This window comes from Sipha flava, unplaced genomic scaffold (assembly GCF_003268045.1).
Source record: "Sipha flava isolate LNK unplaced genomic scaffold, YSA_version1 115_pilon_pilon, whole genome shotgun sequence".
NCBI lineage: Eukaryota > Metazoa > Arthropoda > Insecta > Hemiptera > Aphididae > Sipha > Sipha flava.
The window spans coordinates 270,757-288,718 of NW_020271739.1; the positions used below are offsets into that span (position 1 = coordinate 270,757).

Consider the following 17,962-nt stretch of genomic DNA (forward strand, 5'->3'; position numbering starts at 1 on the left):
ACAATATATTATAATTTATTTATAGAAATTATAATTTCGATTTCATCAAGTTCTTCATTCGTGTAATTTATAAATGTATTTGTTTTTTTCATGAATCTATTAGGAATAGTCTTCAATTTTTTTTAGCAAATCCTACGTATTGTCTTTTCATATTGCTGTTCCATCAGTCGAATTCCCAATACATTTATTTGTTGACATGCTTTTTGATTGTAAGGTTTGAATAACTTTATCAGCAAACGATTGCTCAGTTGAAGTAGTAACTTGTAGTTCATTTCAAAATGTATTGATGCAATGTATATTTAAATTTAAATTTATAATAATAATAATATTTTTCACTATAACGAGTGTATTAGTCCATTTTGTCAAAATATGTAGCAGCCCACCGGGATACTTCCGGTATTTCGGTGGGCCTATCCACCCCTGAACCTGCTACAAAAATTATTTTCCAAATGAAAAATAAAAATTAACTACACCAAATCTTTCCGTGCTACATTTTTTCTTTTGTCTTAGGGGTTAACCACCTATCTCACTAAACCACTCTATCATTCCTCCAGTGGCGTACCTACTCAAGGGAGGGAAGGTTAGGGGTTATATTCTTTTCTATTGTCTTTTTTTTTCCGACTTACAGAAGACAACTTGTTAATTATAAAAGCTGTTTTAGAGTCATTACTTTTTATTAGTTATTAATAAAAACTTAATACATATGACCCACAATAAACATTCACTACATAACCTATATATATAAATAAATATATGTATACACGACACGTGCACTGGAAAAATACTATTTCTGAATTTAGATCTAATATCAACGACTTCGAAATAGTATTTGATGATACATTCAAAGTTTGTGCTGAATTTAATATAAATATTTCAAAAGTTGGGAAATGAACAATTTCGTGTATAGTTGATCCTAATGAAAATACATAACATATTAATAGAATATAAAAAAGAAGAAATTAAATATTCATGTTATTTTTGTAACATTAGATGATGAATTTTTAAATTCACATTTTAATCAAGTGACTTTAAATATAATTTCTGTAGATGGAAACGTAATAAACTTTATAAGCACTGATAATGATTATCCTTGTTTGCCAAAAACAATTAATATTAGCATTGATGAATTAAAAACTGAAATCAGATTAATAAAAAATATTACAAACACAAAATTACCTCTAGATTTATAAATGGTAACTATTACTCAACAGCTCCAATGGCCAAATAATATTTTATAATAATAAATAAATATGTTTTTGGGTAACTACTGGCCCCCACCTACCAAAAAAAAGGGGAGCTTGTTCCTCTTGGATTATAGGTTTGGCGCCATTGATTATAATTATCTAAATATAACAGTAATTTGTTTAATATACTATATCCGTCAGAAGCAACAGTTATTATACCTGTAGCATTAATGTGATATGATCTGTGATGAATACTAGACAACTTTCTTTAAAAATGTTGATAAACATGATGTACCAAGTTGAAAATATATCAATAGAATGCATTAGACTCCTAGAACATACAACAAACTCCTAAAGAGTATACGTAAGCTTAGAATATAAACCCTTAGTAGTAGCATTAATAGTAGTTGACATCTTATTATTTTCAAATAAGTTTTAGAAAAATATAAACATTTAATCATTAACTTTTTATTATAAACTTAGCATATAAGTTATTATTTGAAAATATTAACATTTATAATATTAAAACATTAAAGGATATTAAAAACAAATTAAACTTGATAAGCATAATATTAATATTAAAACACTATTGGTAAAAACCTTAAACATACATTACCAAAATAATAAATATAATTATTAATTAGTATTTAGTAAAAAATAGTTTAAATACTTGAAAAATATAAAAACAGTATTTTGTAATATCATTGTAGAATTATTTATTAATAGTTTTTACTCAAGGGTAAATATCCTAGCTGAAATATCACTAACCATCCAGTTAATTCCTTCCAGTAGGTTTTCTCCTGTATATGCACTACAATGTATTATTTTCCAATGATGAGTTTTAATACGCTCTAACTGTAAAACCTAAAATAATAAAAATAAAAAAAAATAATACAATTTAATATAAAATTAATATATGATTAATAATAATTTATTTTTTAATATGAAATAAGGCTTAGATTTTAAACTTTGAATGAAGAAATAAATAAAACAATTATTAGTATCAATTTTTTTTTCATCAAGCTTTCTGTTAGTAAATCTAAATAAAAAAACTAATAATGTATGGAACACTAGAAATTATTTGAAGATTATAGAATAACAATTTTTTTATTTAAATTTATTAACAGAAAATTTGATGAAAAAACTAGACAATAAAACACATAAAACTTAATGTTGAACTTCAACAAGATCAAAGCTTAATAGTTTTTAGTAAAATTTGGTATCTAGTTTTGAGAAATAATAATATATAATATAATATAAAATGTATTATAATATGTATGTACATAATTTGATACATATTTAAGTTAGTTACAAGAAATAAAATATTTAATGCAGAATGCACTGATTTGTTCTCAGAACGGTCAGATTGTAATGATTTATTATTAATTTAAAATATATAGAACAGTTACCTCTTTTATTTCTTCTGATGATAAAGCACCCGGTAAATCTTGTTTATTAGCAAATATTAACAATGTAGCTCCGGCTAATCTCTAAAAAAAAAAAAAAATATTAAATAATTTTTTAATTACTATTTGCTATGATAAATGAAATAGATTACAAATATATAGGTACGTACATTCATTAAAATTTAAAATGTTTCTAAGATAACAACGTAGTAATAAAAACTGTAACATTGAATTTTAAAATTTTTATATTTTAGACTCTTATATTTATATATTTAGATGTGGCTCTCAAAAATCACTAGAAAATTGTATATTTAACTGTATACGTTAAGATGTGATATAAAATAAGTAAAAAAGGTTAAAAAAACTGTTTTGCTGTTTTAATGATTGTAATTTAAAAATTGTACTTTAACATAAATTTATTGATCTCTACTAAATAACACTTCTATTTTTAGCAAATTAAAATTGATTGCAGAAAGATGCAGTAGACATTTTTAATCTGAATTAATTTTACTACTTATACATGAATAATAAATTAAACTATTCAGTGAATCGCTATAGTATAATTTAAAAAAATTATACTTCTAAGATTTTTAAAGTATGAAATTTCTCTTCTTAAATACCTCTTCTTCAATTAAACTATGTAATTCAGTTGTACAATCACCCAGTCTTCTTTTATCTGCACTGTCAACAACCCATATAAGACCATCAGTACTTTCAAAATAGTTACGCCAATATGATCTCAATGACTTCTGACCACCAACATCCCATACATTAAGTTTATAACTGAAACAAAAATTATAGAGAATTTATTTTATAAAAAAAATAAAAAAAACATTCAAAACATTTAATAAGTGTACAATTATAGTATTACATTTAGAAACTTATCACCAAATAAATAGATTTTCTGATTTATTATTCTTCTTTTTCTTCTCCCAATTATTTGGAGTCAGCCACCATTGTCCTAAACTTCGATCTTATCCTTATATCAACAGTCCTCATATCATTCTCAATTGTATCCAACTAACTCTTTTTTGGTCTTCCTCTTCTTCTTTTCCCTTTAACATTCTTTTTTTCATTACTTTTATTTCTTCTCGCCTCATCACATGCTAGAATCATCTTAATCTATTTTTTCATCTTGTCGACTATCAACGCTACACCAATACTACCTCTGACATATTCGTTCTTTATTCTATATTCTCTTGTCACTCTACTTATCCGTTTAAAAATTCTCATTTCTGAAATACTCATACTTGCATAATATGTAGAATTGGTCTCAATACCTCCTGTAAAATTTACCTTTCAGCTTCATTGGAATTCTCTTATCACATAAAACACCAGACGCTTCTCTTCATTTTATCAAAGCATACACACTCCTATGTTTTACATCCGTGTCAAATCCCAAGCCTTTTGTAAAAATTATCCTAAATAGATATTTATTAAAATTTTCGACTTCATCTATTACATCACTGCTAATTGTCATTGGTTTCCTCGTACTGTCAACTCTTGTTTTCTTCCTCCAAAGTCATATTCTATTACTCTGTTTTATTTCTACTAAATCTCAATCCCTTTCCTTCAAGGACTAATCTTCATACATCTAATCTATTAACTTCATTCAGATTTTATCCTACCAAAATTATATCAACAGCAAACATTATATATATATATATATATATATGTTACTGGCAATATGGATAATACGGTATTTTGCAAAATGCCTAGGTTATATGTAAAATAATATTGACAGTCACGTGTTTTATTTACATTGCCTAAAGTGGATCAGCAATTTGCATAATGCCTAGGCATTTTGCAAAATACCTGAATTATCCATATTGCCGGTTACATATATGTATATAATACCATATAGATATTCTGATTTATTATATTATTTATAAATATATGTTTTATATATGTATTATCATTATCTGTAAATAGATATCCATATACATAAAAAATATTTATAAGTTGAAGTAATTACTTTTTATGATCTAATGTTTTTATGTTAAAACCCAAGGTCGGTTCAATTGTATTAGTTGGTTCTCCGTTATACTTTTTCAATATTGTTGTTTTTCCAGCATTATCCAAACCTCTGATAAATAAATTTTGTTAAAGATAATTATATATTAAAATAAATATTAAGAATACTGAAATTAACTATTATCATTAGTACAAAAGTAAAAGTATAAACTAAAAAACTTCGAAGTTTGAAGTAACTTGATAGTTTAAACAGTTATATTTTAAAGGATACAAAATTAAGATCCTCATTTCTTTTTCCTTTTGTTTCATCTTCTTTAGAACTGTCATCAATCCCATTTTGTATAATATATGTTTATAATTCTATAATATGTAGATATCACTTTTAGTTTTTAATAAACACTGAAAAATATTTTTCTATAATAACAATAACTTATTTATTCCGTTACTTTCATTACATTTACTAAATCGGTTTTCATAATCTCGTTTGTCCAGTGACAAGGTATGATATGATATCACAAACTCATGAATATAAAATGATAAGGTGAGTTATAAATAAAATATCTTCTAAGACCGTGGTGACTGGCATAGATGTAAGATAATAGTACACGTGAGAGACGTAAGATTTAATATAAAGTCCAGGTTCGTATTTAAAAATTTGGCGTATATAATTTTTGCTCCCGCCCAAAAAAAAAAAAAAAAAAATTAAATTTAATGTAAATCTTATTATTTCGTCTATAGTCGAGATTCTTTAATATATTAAAATAGGTATAACTTATAAATTAAAATTGTTTAATACTTTTTTTAATCAACAAATTATAACATAATAAACATACTATTTTCTTTTTTTTATTGTTTTATTTTTTTTTCATTGGGTACCTACATCATTTTTAAAATTAATTTTGCTAAAATATTTTGTAGCCCCTGAGACTTGACGTCCCCGGGAATGTGCCTACCCGTGCTCCCCTAAATACGAGCCCAAAAAATCGGATACACTACGAGCATTTAAGTGTAATTTAAATGTGTTTAAATTTAACACCGTAATGTAACAGAATTCGCTTTCACTTGAATGTTACGTGTTACTAACGATCAGTGTTTAGGGTCGATCACTACCGTGTATCGGTTGTTCGCCGATCTATCTATCACTTATTCACAGTTTGTTCTCGGGTAATATGTCAAATTATACCATATTACCAATTTCAAAAAATCCAAAAAAGAAATCACAGAAGAAGAATTAATCCAGGTTTTTTCTTCAAAATCTTATCGAAATTTCTTATTATTAGATTGGTCAAGATGAAGTTAATAAATTGAAATTGAATGAAAAAAATAAAACACGTTGAACTTAATATAAAAATGAACTTTTATTGTTAATTGTTGATTATGTTTTTTTTAGTATTTTGAGTTTGTCCTCCCCCATTTTAAAAGCCTGGATACGCCACTGCCTTTAACCCCTCTGAAATATTAATTTCAATACTAGTTCACCCAGTCGAAATATTTAGTGGTACCTACTTGAAATCGTGTCAAACATTATGTATGTATTATCAATGTTGGATTAACGAATATTTCGCCTGGAAGAGAATTTTAAAATGCCGCGCTTTACAAACCTATTGTACAGTTGTATCCAGGTATTGTAACCTTATGTTTTTTCCGATTTCGGTAAGGGTTTTCAGAAAAAAATTTCCGAGGTTTCGGTTTAAATCATAAATGTTAAAAATGTGAAACTGAGCTTACGGTTACGGTTGCGGTTAATACCGGTTATAACCTGTTACCAAATAATATTTTTAAATTAGAATTTTAAGTGATTTTAACCGTATAACTATCTACTTTATATATGTACCCTCTTTATGTTATTCTTTGTAAACTAATTCTAAAACTAATTTCTTTTTATTCTTTTATTATTATATATATATTAGTGATGGGAACAATCGAGTGATTTCAACAATTGAGAGGTTAGTAATCGAGAAGATTTAACAATTGAGAGATTCACTCGAAAAAAATCTCTCGGTCAGTACTTAGTTGATAGTAACTATTTACTGATTACTGAATAAAAATTTAAAATTCTAGTAGGTAGTACCTAGTGTAATATTATATTATTCAAACGAACGAACGATTTCATAATATAAGTACGTTGTATTACTTATAATAAATACATTAACCATAATACATTTTAATTATTTACCATATATTAATGAACCATAAAATTAAACATGTCATATTTTTTTGGGAATATTTTAGTTTATCATCAACTTCATATAAATAAAATAAAACTACATCCTTGTTTAAAACAATAAAAATTGATACTTATTAAATTACAAATCAATATATAGTAAATAAAAAAAAAAACGTTATAAAGTTAAAAAATTAAAAAATGTATAAATTACTGTTTAAAAATATTATTGTGACTAAAAATGGATAAAAACTAAAATAAAATATAATATCACAATATCATAACATTAAAATTTGTCAATTTTAAACTACTACATTTGTAATATTTAATTTAATGAATGCATCTTTACAAGCAGTAATTAAGAATTTGAATTGTTGGATTCAACGATAAAATACCAAATAAAATTTTTAAACTTTAAAATATGTTATGTATTATAATTTTAAATAATCAAAACTGGGTATTGGGAGTTAGAATACCCAAATCTAATTATTATTGCCAAGGGCGTCCGCAGGGTGGGAGGAGGAAAGTAGGGGCATCTGCCCCCCCTTGGCTTTTTCATGGGTCAATTATCATAACCATTATGTAGTATAAAATATCATAAAATAAATATTTTTTAAATTAAAAACATTTTTTTAAACGTTGAGTGCCACATAGTCGACAAATGTTATGTGGATTTTTATGGGTGTATTATGTCATCGATTTTCGATGCACTGTTTAGACTATTATATGTGAATATTAAATATTTAATAGGATCTCGTGATTTCATTGGTATCATTGAATATAAATACCAAAATACTACAAGTATTTCATATTTATAATCATTAATCAATGTTGGTGTATTTGGATTTTGCGTGGTTATTTTTGGTGGGTATTAATTATTTTTTCCGAATAACGACGGCGGTGACGACGATGTCGAACAACGCACTAAAATATCGTACATTTTATATTTATATTTTATATTTATATTTAATTGATAAATTGTATATTTATAAATATATCGTAACATTGGTATTTTTAATATAGGTAATAGAACTATTAGTATTTAGTATCAACATTCAACACCATTTTATGGGCTTTTCATTTATATTAATTAAAGAAAAACTATTGTTAGGAAATATCAAGTATGTATGTTTTTCATTCAATATGGCTTTACAGTTGACAAGACTACGATATTTACGGTACATGAGATTTGAAAGACGAATTGTCGATAGAATAATAAAAAAAAATTGTTTGGTAGTGAACAAAAAAAAAAAAAAACTAAAATTAGTACTAAAATAAAACTAACATTTATATAATTTATACTCTAAATAATACGATAATACGGACGAAAATATAAAATTCCGAGCACTATAGTTATAATAGCGTAATACTAATAAATACTCTGAACGATCCTGAAAACAACTTATAATTGTGGGGTAGGAAATAAAATATTATACTACTATTTTCTGTACACATTTTCAGTGAACATTTTTCGAGGATTAGTAATTCTTTCTAAAAATTATAACGCTTTAGAAAATTTCAAATCTGTCGTTATCGCCGTTAAGAAATTGCCGCCATTCAAAAGTTACCACTGAGGGCAACTGCCACATTTGCCTCCCCCCCTACCCCGGAACTGTATATTATGTAACCTTATGTATCCTTATTTTAACTATAAAATAATAGTAATTTTTCTCCATTTTGTGGCGGTGCTAGGCCTGAACTCCATTTATTCACTATATTGATAACGATGAAAATAATTTTTTAGAAAACATATCAACAACATTTGGGTAGGTAGTATGTATATTTTTTATAATATATTACCAAACTGAAAATTATTATTTATTCGAAATAAACAATAATTTATTTATAATTTAAGTAAAAGTGACATGAGAGTGTGTTGTACAAGAGATTATTACATTTTCATACGAATAAAATTGGTAAATAATTTTGAAACTGTATAAAAATGAAAGTAATATAAACACTTTCTTTGTTTACTGATTAATAATTTAAATAGATTTAGAAAAATGTCCGTTGATAGCTGGTTCATCGGCGGCATAGTTAGACATTTCTTGAGGAATCACCGCACTTTCTTCGATACCGGTACAAGGACGACACATACATTCCAGTGGAGCTTTTGTAGTTACCTATGATCAAAAACCAAAATGTTTTATAGTAGGTAAATATTGTACTATAATACGGGACGTGTTTATAATATTTTATATGTTTATTGGTATATAATATTTTCGGTACATAATGTACAATAATACAATATATTATTTATAAATGGATATAAATTATAATATAAATTTATATATGAATACAATTGATGGGACCCTTATTGGCTGTACTCATAATTTGCTATTTAGTAGCTTATCTCTAGCATAAGTAGTATAAGCTGGGTTTACACTACACCATGACGTGTAATTTACCTGACCGTGTGCTTTGAAAATGTGTGATACCAATAAATATCTTATGATGATACTATCAAATTTTAGTTACATATATTCGCAGTTTTTTTATTAGATATGAAATATTTTCATAAGTTTTAATAAATAATAACTGATGAATAGTAAATTATATAGTAGAAAATATGTATTATATTATTATTAGGGCTCGGAACTTAATGCACTTAAAAAGTACTAAATATGCATGCACTTATGCGCTTAAAAAAGTATAAATATGCACTTAACTTTTTTTAACGCAAAAATTGTTCATAAATAAAGATATTTTATTAAATAAACTCGTATATAACAGTACAAATGTTGTTAGTATATTATACTAAGCTAAACATAAATTCTAGGTATAAATACATAAGATAAAATATAAGTAAAATAAATAGCTTGAAATTTGAAATTTTCTTTTAAAATGTTTTCATTAGGTTTTTCATAGTGTCATGAAAATAATTTCAAGGTTACTTAACTGTAAATTGAATAGTCCAATAAAATCATGCAAATGCAACACTTTCTGAGCCCTTTGTTATTATGAATAATGTTATCATAGAATATTAAATTATTACTATTAAAATCGGTAACCACACGTTCAAAATTGGATAAAATCAACTTCACGGTATCTTATGGTTAGTGAGGTAACTTGTGATTTATTATACGGTATACCTTAATGTATCAAAATGGTTCAAACAACCAGAGATAATTATTTTAGAAGACACGACATGGCACGGTGTAGTGTGAACCCGACTTAAGATGTAAAATATAGCTATTGAACATAAATTCAAGGATGGGACATTTAGGTTAAACTATTATAGTAGTTCAGGAAGCTCTATAATACCATTATCAAGACGTAAGAGAAAATTAAAATTTGTTTCCAGCCTTCTGTCGGTTATAATATTCAGGCTACATTGGCTCATAATTAGATAGAAATTATGGGATGCGTGATACATTAATATATAAATACTGATATTTTATCTCTCGTTGGACACGTTTGACTTGATTTATTCCACAAAAATTAAAAGTCACACAATGATTATATCTCCATGCATACTCTAAAATATACCTCATAAAATCACAATATAAATATTTAAAAATTTTATCGGAGATACTAATTTAAATTCAATACAAACTATTCTTATAAAATTTGAATTTTCAATGCTTCAAAAAACACTCTATCTAAATAATTTTGACAAATAAATTCACGATCAATCATAAAAACAAATTAAAAATTCTTATGGTCCACTAATAAAAAGAAGATACCATAAATTTATAATTAATAATCAATATGTTCATGTATTCTATAGAATGACATTAAATTAAGTTTTGAAGTATTAACTATTGAGTTATAAGTTAGAAATATTTACCTACGAAAAATGGACTAATTCACTAATTAATCGAGATATTCTTATGATAAATAACAATCCTTAGATTTATTAACTTTTATAAATATCTTTAGATCATACATAAAAATAAGGAGACAATAGTTAACAGTGAGACTTTTTATATCATTAGTAAATAGTGCAATTTTACCATAGCTATTAGCGCTTATAGTAAACTATAGTATAAAGCAAGTAGGTAACTTATACTTGGGAGACATGGTCCCTGACAAAAGGAGATGAGAGGAAATTACAAATGGGAAACTATAATAATTAAAAAAAAGTACTATTGAAAAAATTAAATAAAACAAGATCTCTAGGAAGACCCAAAAGCCGATGGATTAATATAATAGCCAGAGACTTGAAATATATAAACCAGAACATGACCTTTGAATCAACTTACAGAACATGTGGATGGCGACATTATTTAATGGCTCAAATGTTCCTTAGTAGACCAATACACTGAGAAAAAAAAAGAATAAGAAAAAGAAAAAGAAGTAAATAATGCCAATAACAAAAAAAATGTCCTAACCTAAAGAACTTCAGATATTTGTCCAGATGTTATATCAATAGTACCGTATTTGGCTCGGAGTACTTTAACAAATTGCTTACGATCACGAAGATATAAGAACCAACTAACCAATAATTATATTCTTATGCCTGAGACCAAGCTATCCAACATTTCCATCAAAAAATTATGATCAACGCGATAAAAAACCCTTAGTGAAGTTCCTAAAAATAACATTCACTTGAATAGAGTCAATAAATGAATAGATTATATAATTAGAAATAACTAGATTTTGAAAGACTGTTGAATAGTCTTGGTTATTGAAATCCATGTTGTTCAAGAATTTATATCTGATTTAGCAAAACTTAAGATTAACGAGTTTTAGAGCATAATAAAATTAATTACTATTCGGATTCGTCTATTATTGGTAACGCTGAAACTATAGTTTGTTATATTTGGAGTTAAAAACATGTGTCTATTTTTAAATTTTCTAGTACCTTTCTAAATTTTTTCTCGCCTTGTTTTGCTTTAGGACAAAAGAGTGATACTGAGGCTTCTCGTTCACCACTCTCTTGACAGCACATACAAGATCTTTCCATTTGCCATATTTTTGACCCGGAAACCTTATAAAAAAACACCATATTATTAAATTGATTATTCATTAATTATTTTTCTAAAACATAGTTGTAAGTTGTACTTGAAGATAACTGCTGCAACGTCCTGTACATGCAAATGAAGGTATTGGTTTTGGTACACATCCTGGATACTGTAAGACATGGATAACGGGCGTTACTTGGCAGTCATCACTAGATCTAGCGGTTACTACCACTCCATTTCCATTATCAGCAAAGGCCATGCTACACATAGCCAATACTGTCAAATATTCTAAAATTATATTCAAACTGTTTATTTATTTACTATAAAGGTTTTAAAAATGTATACGGACTTCTTTAAAAAAAAAAAAATAGATAACATAAATGTAATTATAATAATGTGTGTTACATTAGTATATAAAATACGAGTATATATTATTATGTTAAACTTAAAATATAGATATTCTTTTACTTAGCGTAAAATCAAAAATATTCACTAAAAATAATATGGTTAAAATTTCAAACATAATTACTATATTTTATCATGGAAATTAAAAAAAAGCTTAAAAATTAAATTCAAAGTTTAACTTACTGAAAAATTCCTGGTTGATGGCAGACATTACGACTCAAAGACCATACTGTGATTAATCTAGTGAGTGGTAGCCGATTTTGAAGAGCATAAACTTCCGACCTATGATTTATTAACGGGACAGCCCTCCTGGAGGGGTTACATGGTTTATGGATTATACTTCTCAGCTGGTAAACTCCCAAAAACCACATACACGTAGAATCATTTAAAACCAGACGGTTCATTGGCGTCAAAGAAAGTGAGAGTTTGTAAAATAGTTTTAATGAAAACGCTAAAAACGAAAATAAATTGTATTGTTTTTATTTTTTTCAAAAAATAAATATACAGTGTAAATAAGTAACTCATTGAATACCAGATTGTCCAGGATTATAGTTATTCACAACGTTCCCATCCATTTTAGTGTTGATTTAATTTGATTAATCAATTTTTACTGTAATTTTTAATAATTATTAAATTGTAAATAATATATTTCTAATTATTAGAATTCTGAAAAATATTTAAATAAATTAAGAACATTTAGAGATCTCAATAAAGTCAAATGTTTAAAATTAAGTAAAATAATTAAATAAGTTTTTTTTTTTAAAAATATCAAGATAATACCGCAAAAAAAAATCAAAATTAATGTTACTCTTTTAATTTATTATACGGTGCTTTTTGTGAAAGTGAAATACCATTGCTTTCTAGTACAATTTATATCTTAAATTAATTAATTTTAAAAATATGTTTAGTCTAATTAATTGTCAATAATAAAATATAGTAAAATATCATAATGTACCTATATACCTATATATATAAATTAATAAGAATAAGAATATTATAAAAGTAGTACAGTCTTATAAAATAATCTTAATTTATTCATTGGTTCGAAAAAAAAAACAAAACTAAATAACTATAAATATCTTTAAATCAACCATAAATTTCTAATTCATACATATGGATCGTTTAATAAATAACAATGACGCATATGGTCATACACGTATTCGTGTACGCATGGCCATAGCTAGAAAACTATTGGGGGGGGGGGGGTGTTAGAGTGTAATTGTGTATTTTGAGTAGCAAATTTTAAAATTTCAAATGTAATAGGCATTTATAAAAAATGTCAGGGGTTCTGAACCATAAAACCTTCTTTCTTGGCTACAGCATTGTATGTGTCATGGCCTTTAACTATAGTGGAAACGTCAAAAAATCATATAGTATCATGAGGGAACGGAAATATGAAGAATTTATTTGTCTAAAAATTATCATTACTTATTCAGGAAAATAATTAAAAACAGATTTCATCAGTAAATTATTCAACTTTTTATTTTTATGACAAAAATATTATGGTTTTTCAACTTAAAATTTAATAAAATACAAATATGCATTAATGAAGTCTCATTCCGAGACAATTGGCTGACCCGAAATATATTATTGGGACACTGAGACGCCATACTCAAAATTAGTTCTGTCCTGCTCAAACCGGGACATATGGCAACCCTACTTTAGGTATCATCGTATTGATATAGTGTATCCCTAAATTTAGTCACATTTCTCATAAAAACTGTACATTCTAATTTGAAATTTGATTTCGAAAACACCCTGTAAGTTTAAGTTTACCTTAAACTTAACTGTATATACTTTCAACAAATAATATTGCAATGCAATACATATTTAATTATTACATTGAATATTTTCTTTTTAATATTTTTATATAACATAGTCTAGATCAAGGATTGGCCACTCAAAATTACTAGAGGGTCAATTTTTAGAAAATAACATTTTCGGGCTAAAACAGAAAAAAAAAGGTTATTCAAAATATGAATTTAAATTAGCAATATACACAGAATTAATAAATTCAATACACACGACTGCACGATATGAATCATACAAAGAAACTGATATAGTAAAATAGTTCGGTACAATTTGTTATGGTTCAAAGCTATACTTATACATACATATGACATTTAACCATTTAACAATGTTTAATAATAGATAACAATTATTATATCGATAAGTTATAGTATAGACGATAAACTTTAAAATTATATGATGTAATTTTAAAATATAGTACGGGCCAGATAAAAAATGCTCGAGGGTCGCCAATTGCCCACCCTTGGTTTAAAGAAATATTTTGTTATAAATTTATTGGTATACATTAGAAAAACAAAGTGGCCATGAACGTATCAAAAATAGTACAATTTAAAATTTCATGTAATACTACAATTCATCCATTACTCAAAGAAATATATATTTATGTATATTTAAATCTCGTTTACTGATTATTAAAAAAAAAAAAAAATAATGGCTACTACACACACATTTTTTCTATTTATGTTTCAATATGGTATAGTTCGATAGGTATATTATATAAACTAATAATAATATATGACAATAACCAATATTAAATTGTGTTTTGCTATACTATTATATTGTCATCTTTAATAGGAGTTACAATTATATAAATACCTTATATGTTTAAAGTTAAATTAAATTAAATATTGTTTAAGATTTACTAAACTTACATGGTTACATATATTAATTTCGTACAAATTAATTATATTATAGAATACATATTATTAACATAGTAATTAGTATATGTGGTTTAAATCAAAAAATATAATATTTTTATTTAACACAAAATATACTTATATATATCATATATTGTGTATTTATTTTACAATTTTATACATTCAAATTTTATATGCAAGAGTTTTTAGTTCTTTAGTTTTATTATACTTACTTTTAAAAATATAAACACTGGTTGTGATATATTTTGTTTCAACAAGATAAAAATTTTTACACCACATGACCACCTGGGGATAAGTTTAACAACCCTCTCTATCCAGCAACACTTATGTGAGCTGGAAGTAAAAGCTTAAATATACACTCTAGAAGTCATAAATAGTTTTGTTGTGAACGTTAGTAGTCACTATTAACTGATCAGTCACTGATCTGAACTACTTCGATAAACTATACTGTCAGCTGTATTATGTAAGTATTTAAAAAAAATGTTCATATTTTGTTAAATTTTAACACAGACATTTATTTGTTAGCAATTATGAACACGACTCAATTGTTTATAATTTCCATTGCGGTTTTTCTCGTACATAGCGTATTCGCAGAAGATCACCCAGAAGAATGTGAGACTTTGCCTTCTGAATTGCATATCATAAAAGGTACATTTTGTCATACGGCTTACAATAAAAGTAATTGTTATCTAATAGTTGTGTAATATATTCAGAGGAGTTTGATGAACTTGGACGACTTCAAAGAACATGCAATGGAGATATAGCAGTAAACAAGTGCGAAGGAGCGTGTAATTCACAAGTACAACCCAGTGTCATAACTCCTAGTGGATTTTTAAAAGTTATTATTTCGTATTTAATACCTAATGTTTACCACACGTATTATAATTAAGTATTGATTTCATGACATGCAAATAGGTAAATGTTTCAAACATTAAAATTAATAGCTTAGGAATAAAAAAATCAATTAAATCAAATTTTTATAATTTATTTTATAAATTAAATTTCTATTCCACAGAAGTTCCATTTGTCGTTATTTGAATAATTACTATTTAGTAGTATGTAGTTTTATTTAATGATGGTATATGAAATGTATAAGGAGAGAATAAAAATTATTGTACGATAGATACGGACAAACTTAATTATTTAAAATATTCTATTTGCTACATTTTTATAAATAAAAACATATTTTATACACTTATTAAACTATATAAAATTATTTTACATCAATATCAAGGTTCATAATAATATTCTAAAAAATTATATTTTATTATAATATATAAATAAGTTGGTTATTTGTTCAAATTTCATTCCTATAATAGTATAGTTTGTAGGTTAGTTTACAGTTCCAATAGGTAGGTAATCTAGATTGTAGATATATACGAGTTACGCTTTTAAAACTAATCCTGATTCGGGCTCCAGAGTATATATGTATTATTTTAAAATGAATATCTTATTTGTAAATTGCTATGGAATACTTTATTTTTAAGGATATTTTAATACATAATAGAGCAAGATTTTATGGATGACTTCAAATTTACAACTTTTTTTTTATTTATTTTATGCTTATACGTAATTTAAAAGTTCTTATCATAGAATTACTTTTAAAATGTATTGTTTCACTAGTATGTTTATATTTTATACAGAAATATAAAATAAATCTGACATTTATGGTAAAGCTATAAATTATTAGTTCTAGAATTAATATACATATATTTATTGATTATTCCACATATGCACCTTATAAAAACCAAATTATAAAAATGTCAAATGTTAATTTCATAATTATGGAAATAATGACTATATAAATTTTTTAAATATTAAAATAATTAAAACTGTGCATCAGGATAAAGGTATTGGTTAGATAATTTAGTTTAAAATAATAAATCTTTCATATAATATTTATAACATAAAAAATATATAATAATTAAAGTTCAACTATTTTAGATTTAAGTTAAAAATTGTATAAAAGTAAAATATAATAAATTATTATTTCAGGAATGTTATTGTTGTCGTGAAACGTTTCTGAGAGAAAGGATCATAACACTTACTCATTGTTATGATCCAGATGGCATGAGATTGACGAGTGAAAAATTGGCTACTTTGGAAGTTAAACTTAAAGAACCAGCGGACTGCAAATGTTTCAAATGCGGAGATTTTTCCGGCTAAAATTATGTTTAAATACATGTAATAATCAGCAACCTTTTCATCGTACTATTTTACCTGTGTTATAATTATTATTTATAATTTTAGCAACTAAGAATATTTTTGTAGGTACCTACACATTATAATACTGTTCATACATTTTTTATTATTTTGGATTAAATGTAACTGCATATTAAATACATATTATTAATTATTAATTTTATTTTTTTAACAATTTCATTAACATTGCTATATATAAAATACAATTTAAAAATATAAATAAGTTAAATAATTAGGAAAAACATCTGCCGATATTAAATTTTATTTTATTAAACAAAGTTAACCAATTCCTAAAGTTACCTTTTGGTGATTAAACAGTTATTATGAAAAATTATTTTAAATTTAAACATTAAAAATAATACATGTTCATTATTTTGATAAATAATAAGGATAAAATATTGAAGTTACTATTTAGGTTCTTATCTTTATAATCAGATTATTTAAATTATTATTTATATACCATATACTACTATTTATATTTTTCCTGAATTGACGACGCCGTCGCTTATCATAAACACCATATAATTTTTTATTATAAAAATATAATTTCTTATGTACCTATGCAGTGGCACCGAACTATATTTCAAGAAGAGTGGCAGTATAATTTTTTATTAATGCAAAAGTGTAGTATAATATATAATATGCCTATAAACATACTATGAAAGACAGAGTACCATATAATTTTACGCCACTGAAACAAATTATAAACATATAAAAAAAATCCCATAATTCATGGACACCCACCCACCTCTTCAAACAAGAGTGGTGGCCGCTACCCCTGAAAGGCAGGATCGGCGCTACTGTACCTATGTATATTTTATCAGGGGTAAACGCAGGAATTTTTCAAGGGGAGGGGAAAGGTATTTAAATTTTTTAATTTTTGTTTCATTATCTAGTTAGTGATAAAGTACCTTATTGTTTTTGACGTGTTTTCTATCATATAGGTAGGGAACGTAAAAAAATAATTAATTAATTATGTGTATAGTTAGAACGTTAGAACTTAATCTTACAGTATTTATTTTAATTAATTAAT

At 25.5% G+C, this 17,962-nt stretch overlaps 3 protein-coding genes across 3 annotated transcripts; 1 reads left to right on the top strand and 2 right to left on the bottom strand.

Annotated features, from left to right (window-relative positions):
• Window positions 1-1,871: 1,871 nt before the first annotated feature.
• On the bottom strand, window positions 1,872-5,048 carry LOC112691350 (ADP-ribosylation factor-like protein 2). Its single transcript, XM_025565583.1, has 5 exons — window positions 4,836-5,048; window positions 4,566-4,676; window positions 3,211-3,373; window positions 2,594-2,674; window positions 1,872-2,048 (listed from the first exon to the last, which is right to left on the bottom strand). Exons 1-5 carry the CDS (start codon window positions 4,898-4,900, stop codon window positions 1,914-1,916), a joined length of 555 nt encoding a protein of 184 aa, XP_025421368.1. The 5' UTR covers window positions 4,901-5,048; the 3' UTR covers window positions 1,872-1,913.
• Window positions 5,049-8,570: 3,522 nt separating this feature from the next.
• LOC112691366 (bursicon) lies at window positions 8,571-12,294 on the bottom strand. Its single transcript, XM_025565605.1, has 4 exons — window positions 12,224-12,294; window positions 11,736-11,923; window positions 11,536-11,661; window positions 8,571-8,851 (listed from the first exon to the last, which is right to left on the bottom strand). The coding sequence occupies exons 1-4, from the start codon at window positions 12,249-12,251 to the stop codon at window positions 8,714-8,716; spliced, it is 480 nt and encodes a 159-aa protein (XP_025421390.1). The 5' UTR covers window positions 12,252-12,294; the 3' UTR covers window positions 8,571-8,713.
• A 2,809-nt stretch (window positions 12,295-15,103) lies between these two features.
• Window positions 15,104-16,941, top strand: LOC112691376 (partner of bursicon). Its single transcript, XM_025565617.1, has 4 exons — window positions 15,104-15,190; window positions 15,253-15,375; window positions 15,441-15,565; window positions 16,723-16,941. The coding sequence occupies exons 2-4, from the start codon at window positions 15,258-15,260 to the stop codon at window positions 16,891-16,893; spliced, it is 414 nt and encodes a 137-aa protein (XP_025421402.1). The 5' UTR covers window positions 15,104-15,190; window positions 15,253-15,257; the 3' UTR covers window positions 16,894-16,941.
• The last annotated feature ends 1,021 nt before the right edge of the window (window positions 16,942-17,962 follow it).

Bases quoted from the DNA above. Each gene is read 5' to 3' on its own strand.
- LOC112691350 (XM_025565583.1), bottom strand. From the start codon at position 4,900: ATGGGATTGATGACAGTTCTAAAGAAGATGAAACAAAAGGAAAAAGAA. The intron at 4,677-4,835 runs GTATCCTTTAAA...TTTATTTATCAG, and splicing joins GAAATGAGGATCTTAATTTT to AGGTTTGGATAATGCTGGAA. The intron at 3,374-4,565 runs GTAATTACTTCA...TTTTTGTTTCAG, and splicing joins AAAACATTAGATCATAAAAA to TTATAAACTTAATGTATGGG.
- LOC112691366 (XM_025565605.1), bottom strand. From the start codon at position 12,251: ATGTCTGCCATCAACCAGGAATTTTTCA. The intron at 11,924-12,223 runs GTAAGTTAAACT...ATATAATTTTAG, and splicing joins CATCAACCAGGAATTTTTCA to AATATTTGACAGTATTGGCT. The intron at 8,852-11,535 runs GTACTAGAAAAT...TTTTGATCATAG, and splicing joins GCGAGAAAAAATTTAGAAAG to GTAACTACAAAAGCTCCACT.
- LOC112691376 (XM_025565617.1), top strand. From the start codon at position 15,258: ATGAACACGACTCAATTGTTTATAATTTCCATTGCGGTTTTTCTCGTA. The intron at 15,376-15,440 runs GTACATTTTGTC...TAATATATTCAG, and splicing joins TGAATTGCATATCATAAAAG to AGGAGTTTGATGAACTTGGA. The intron at 15,566-16,722 runs GTTATTATTTCG...TTATTATTTCAG, and splicing joins CTCCTAGTGGATTTTTAAAA to GAATGTTATTGTTGTCGTGA.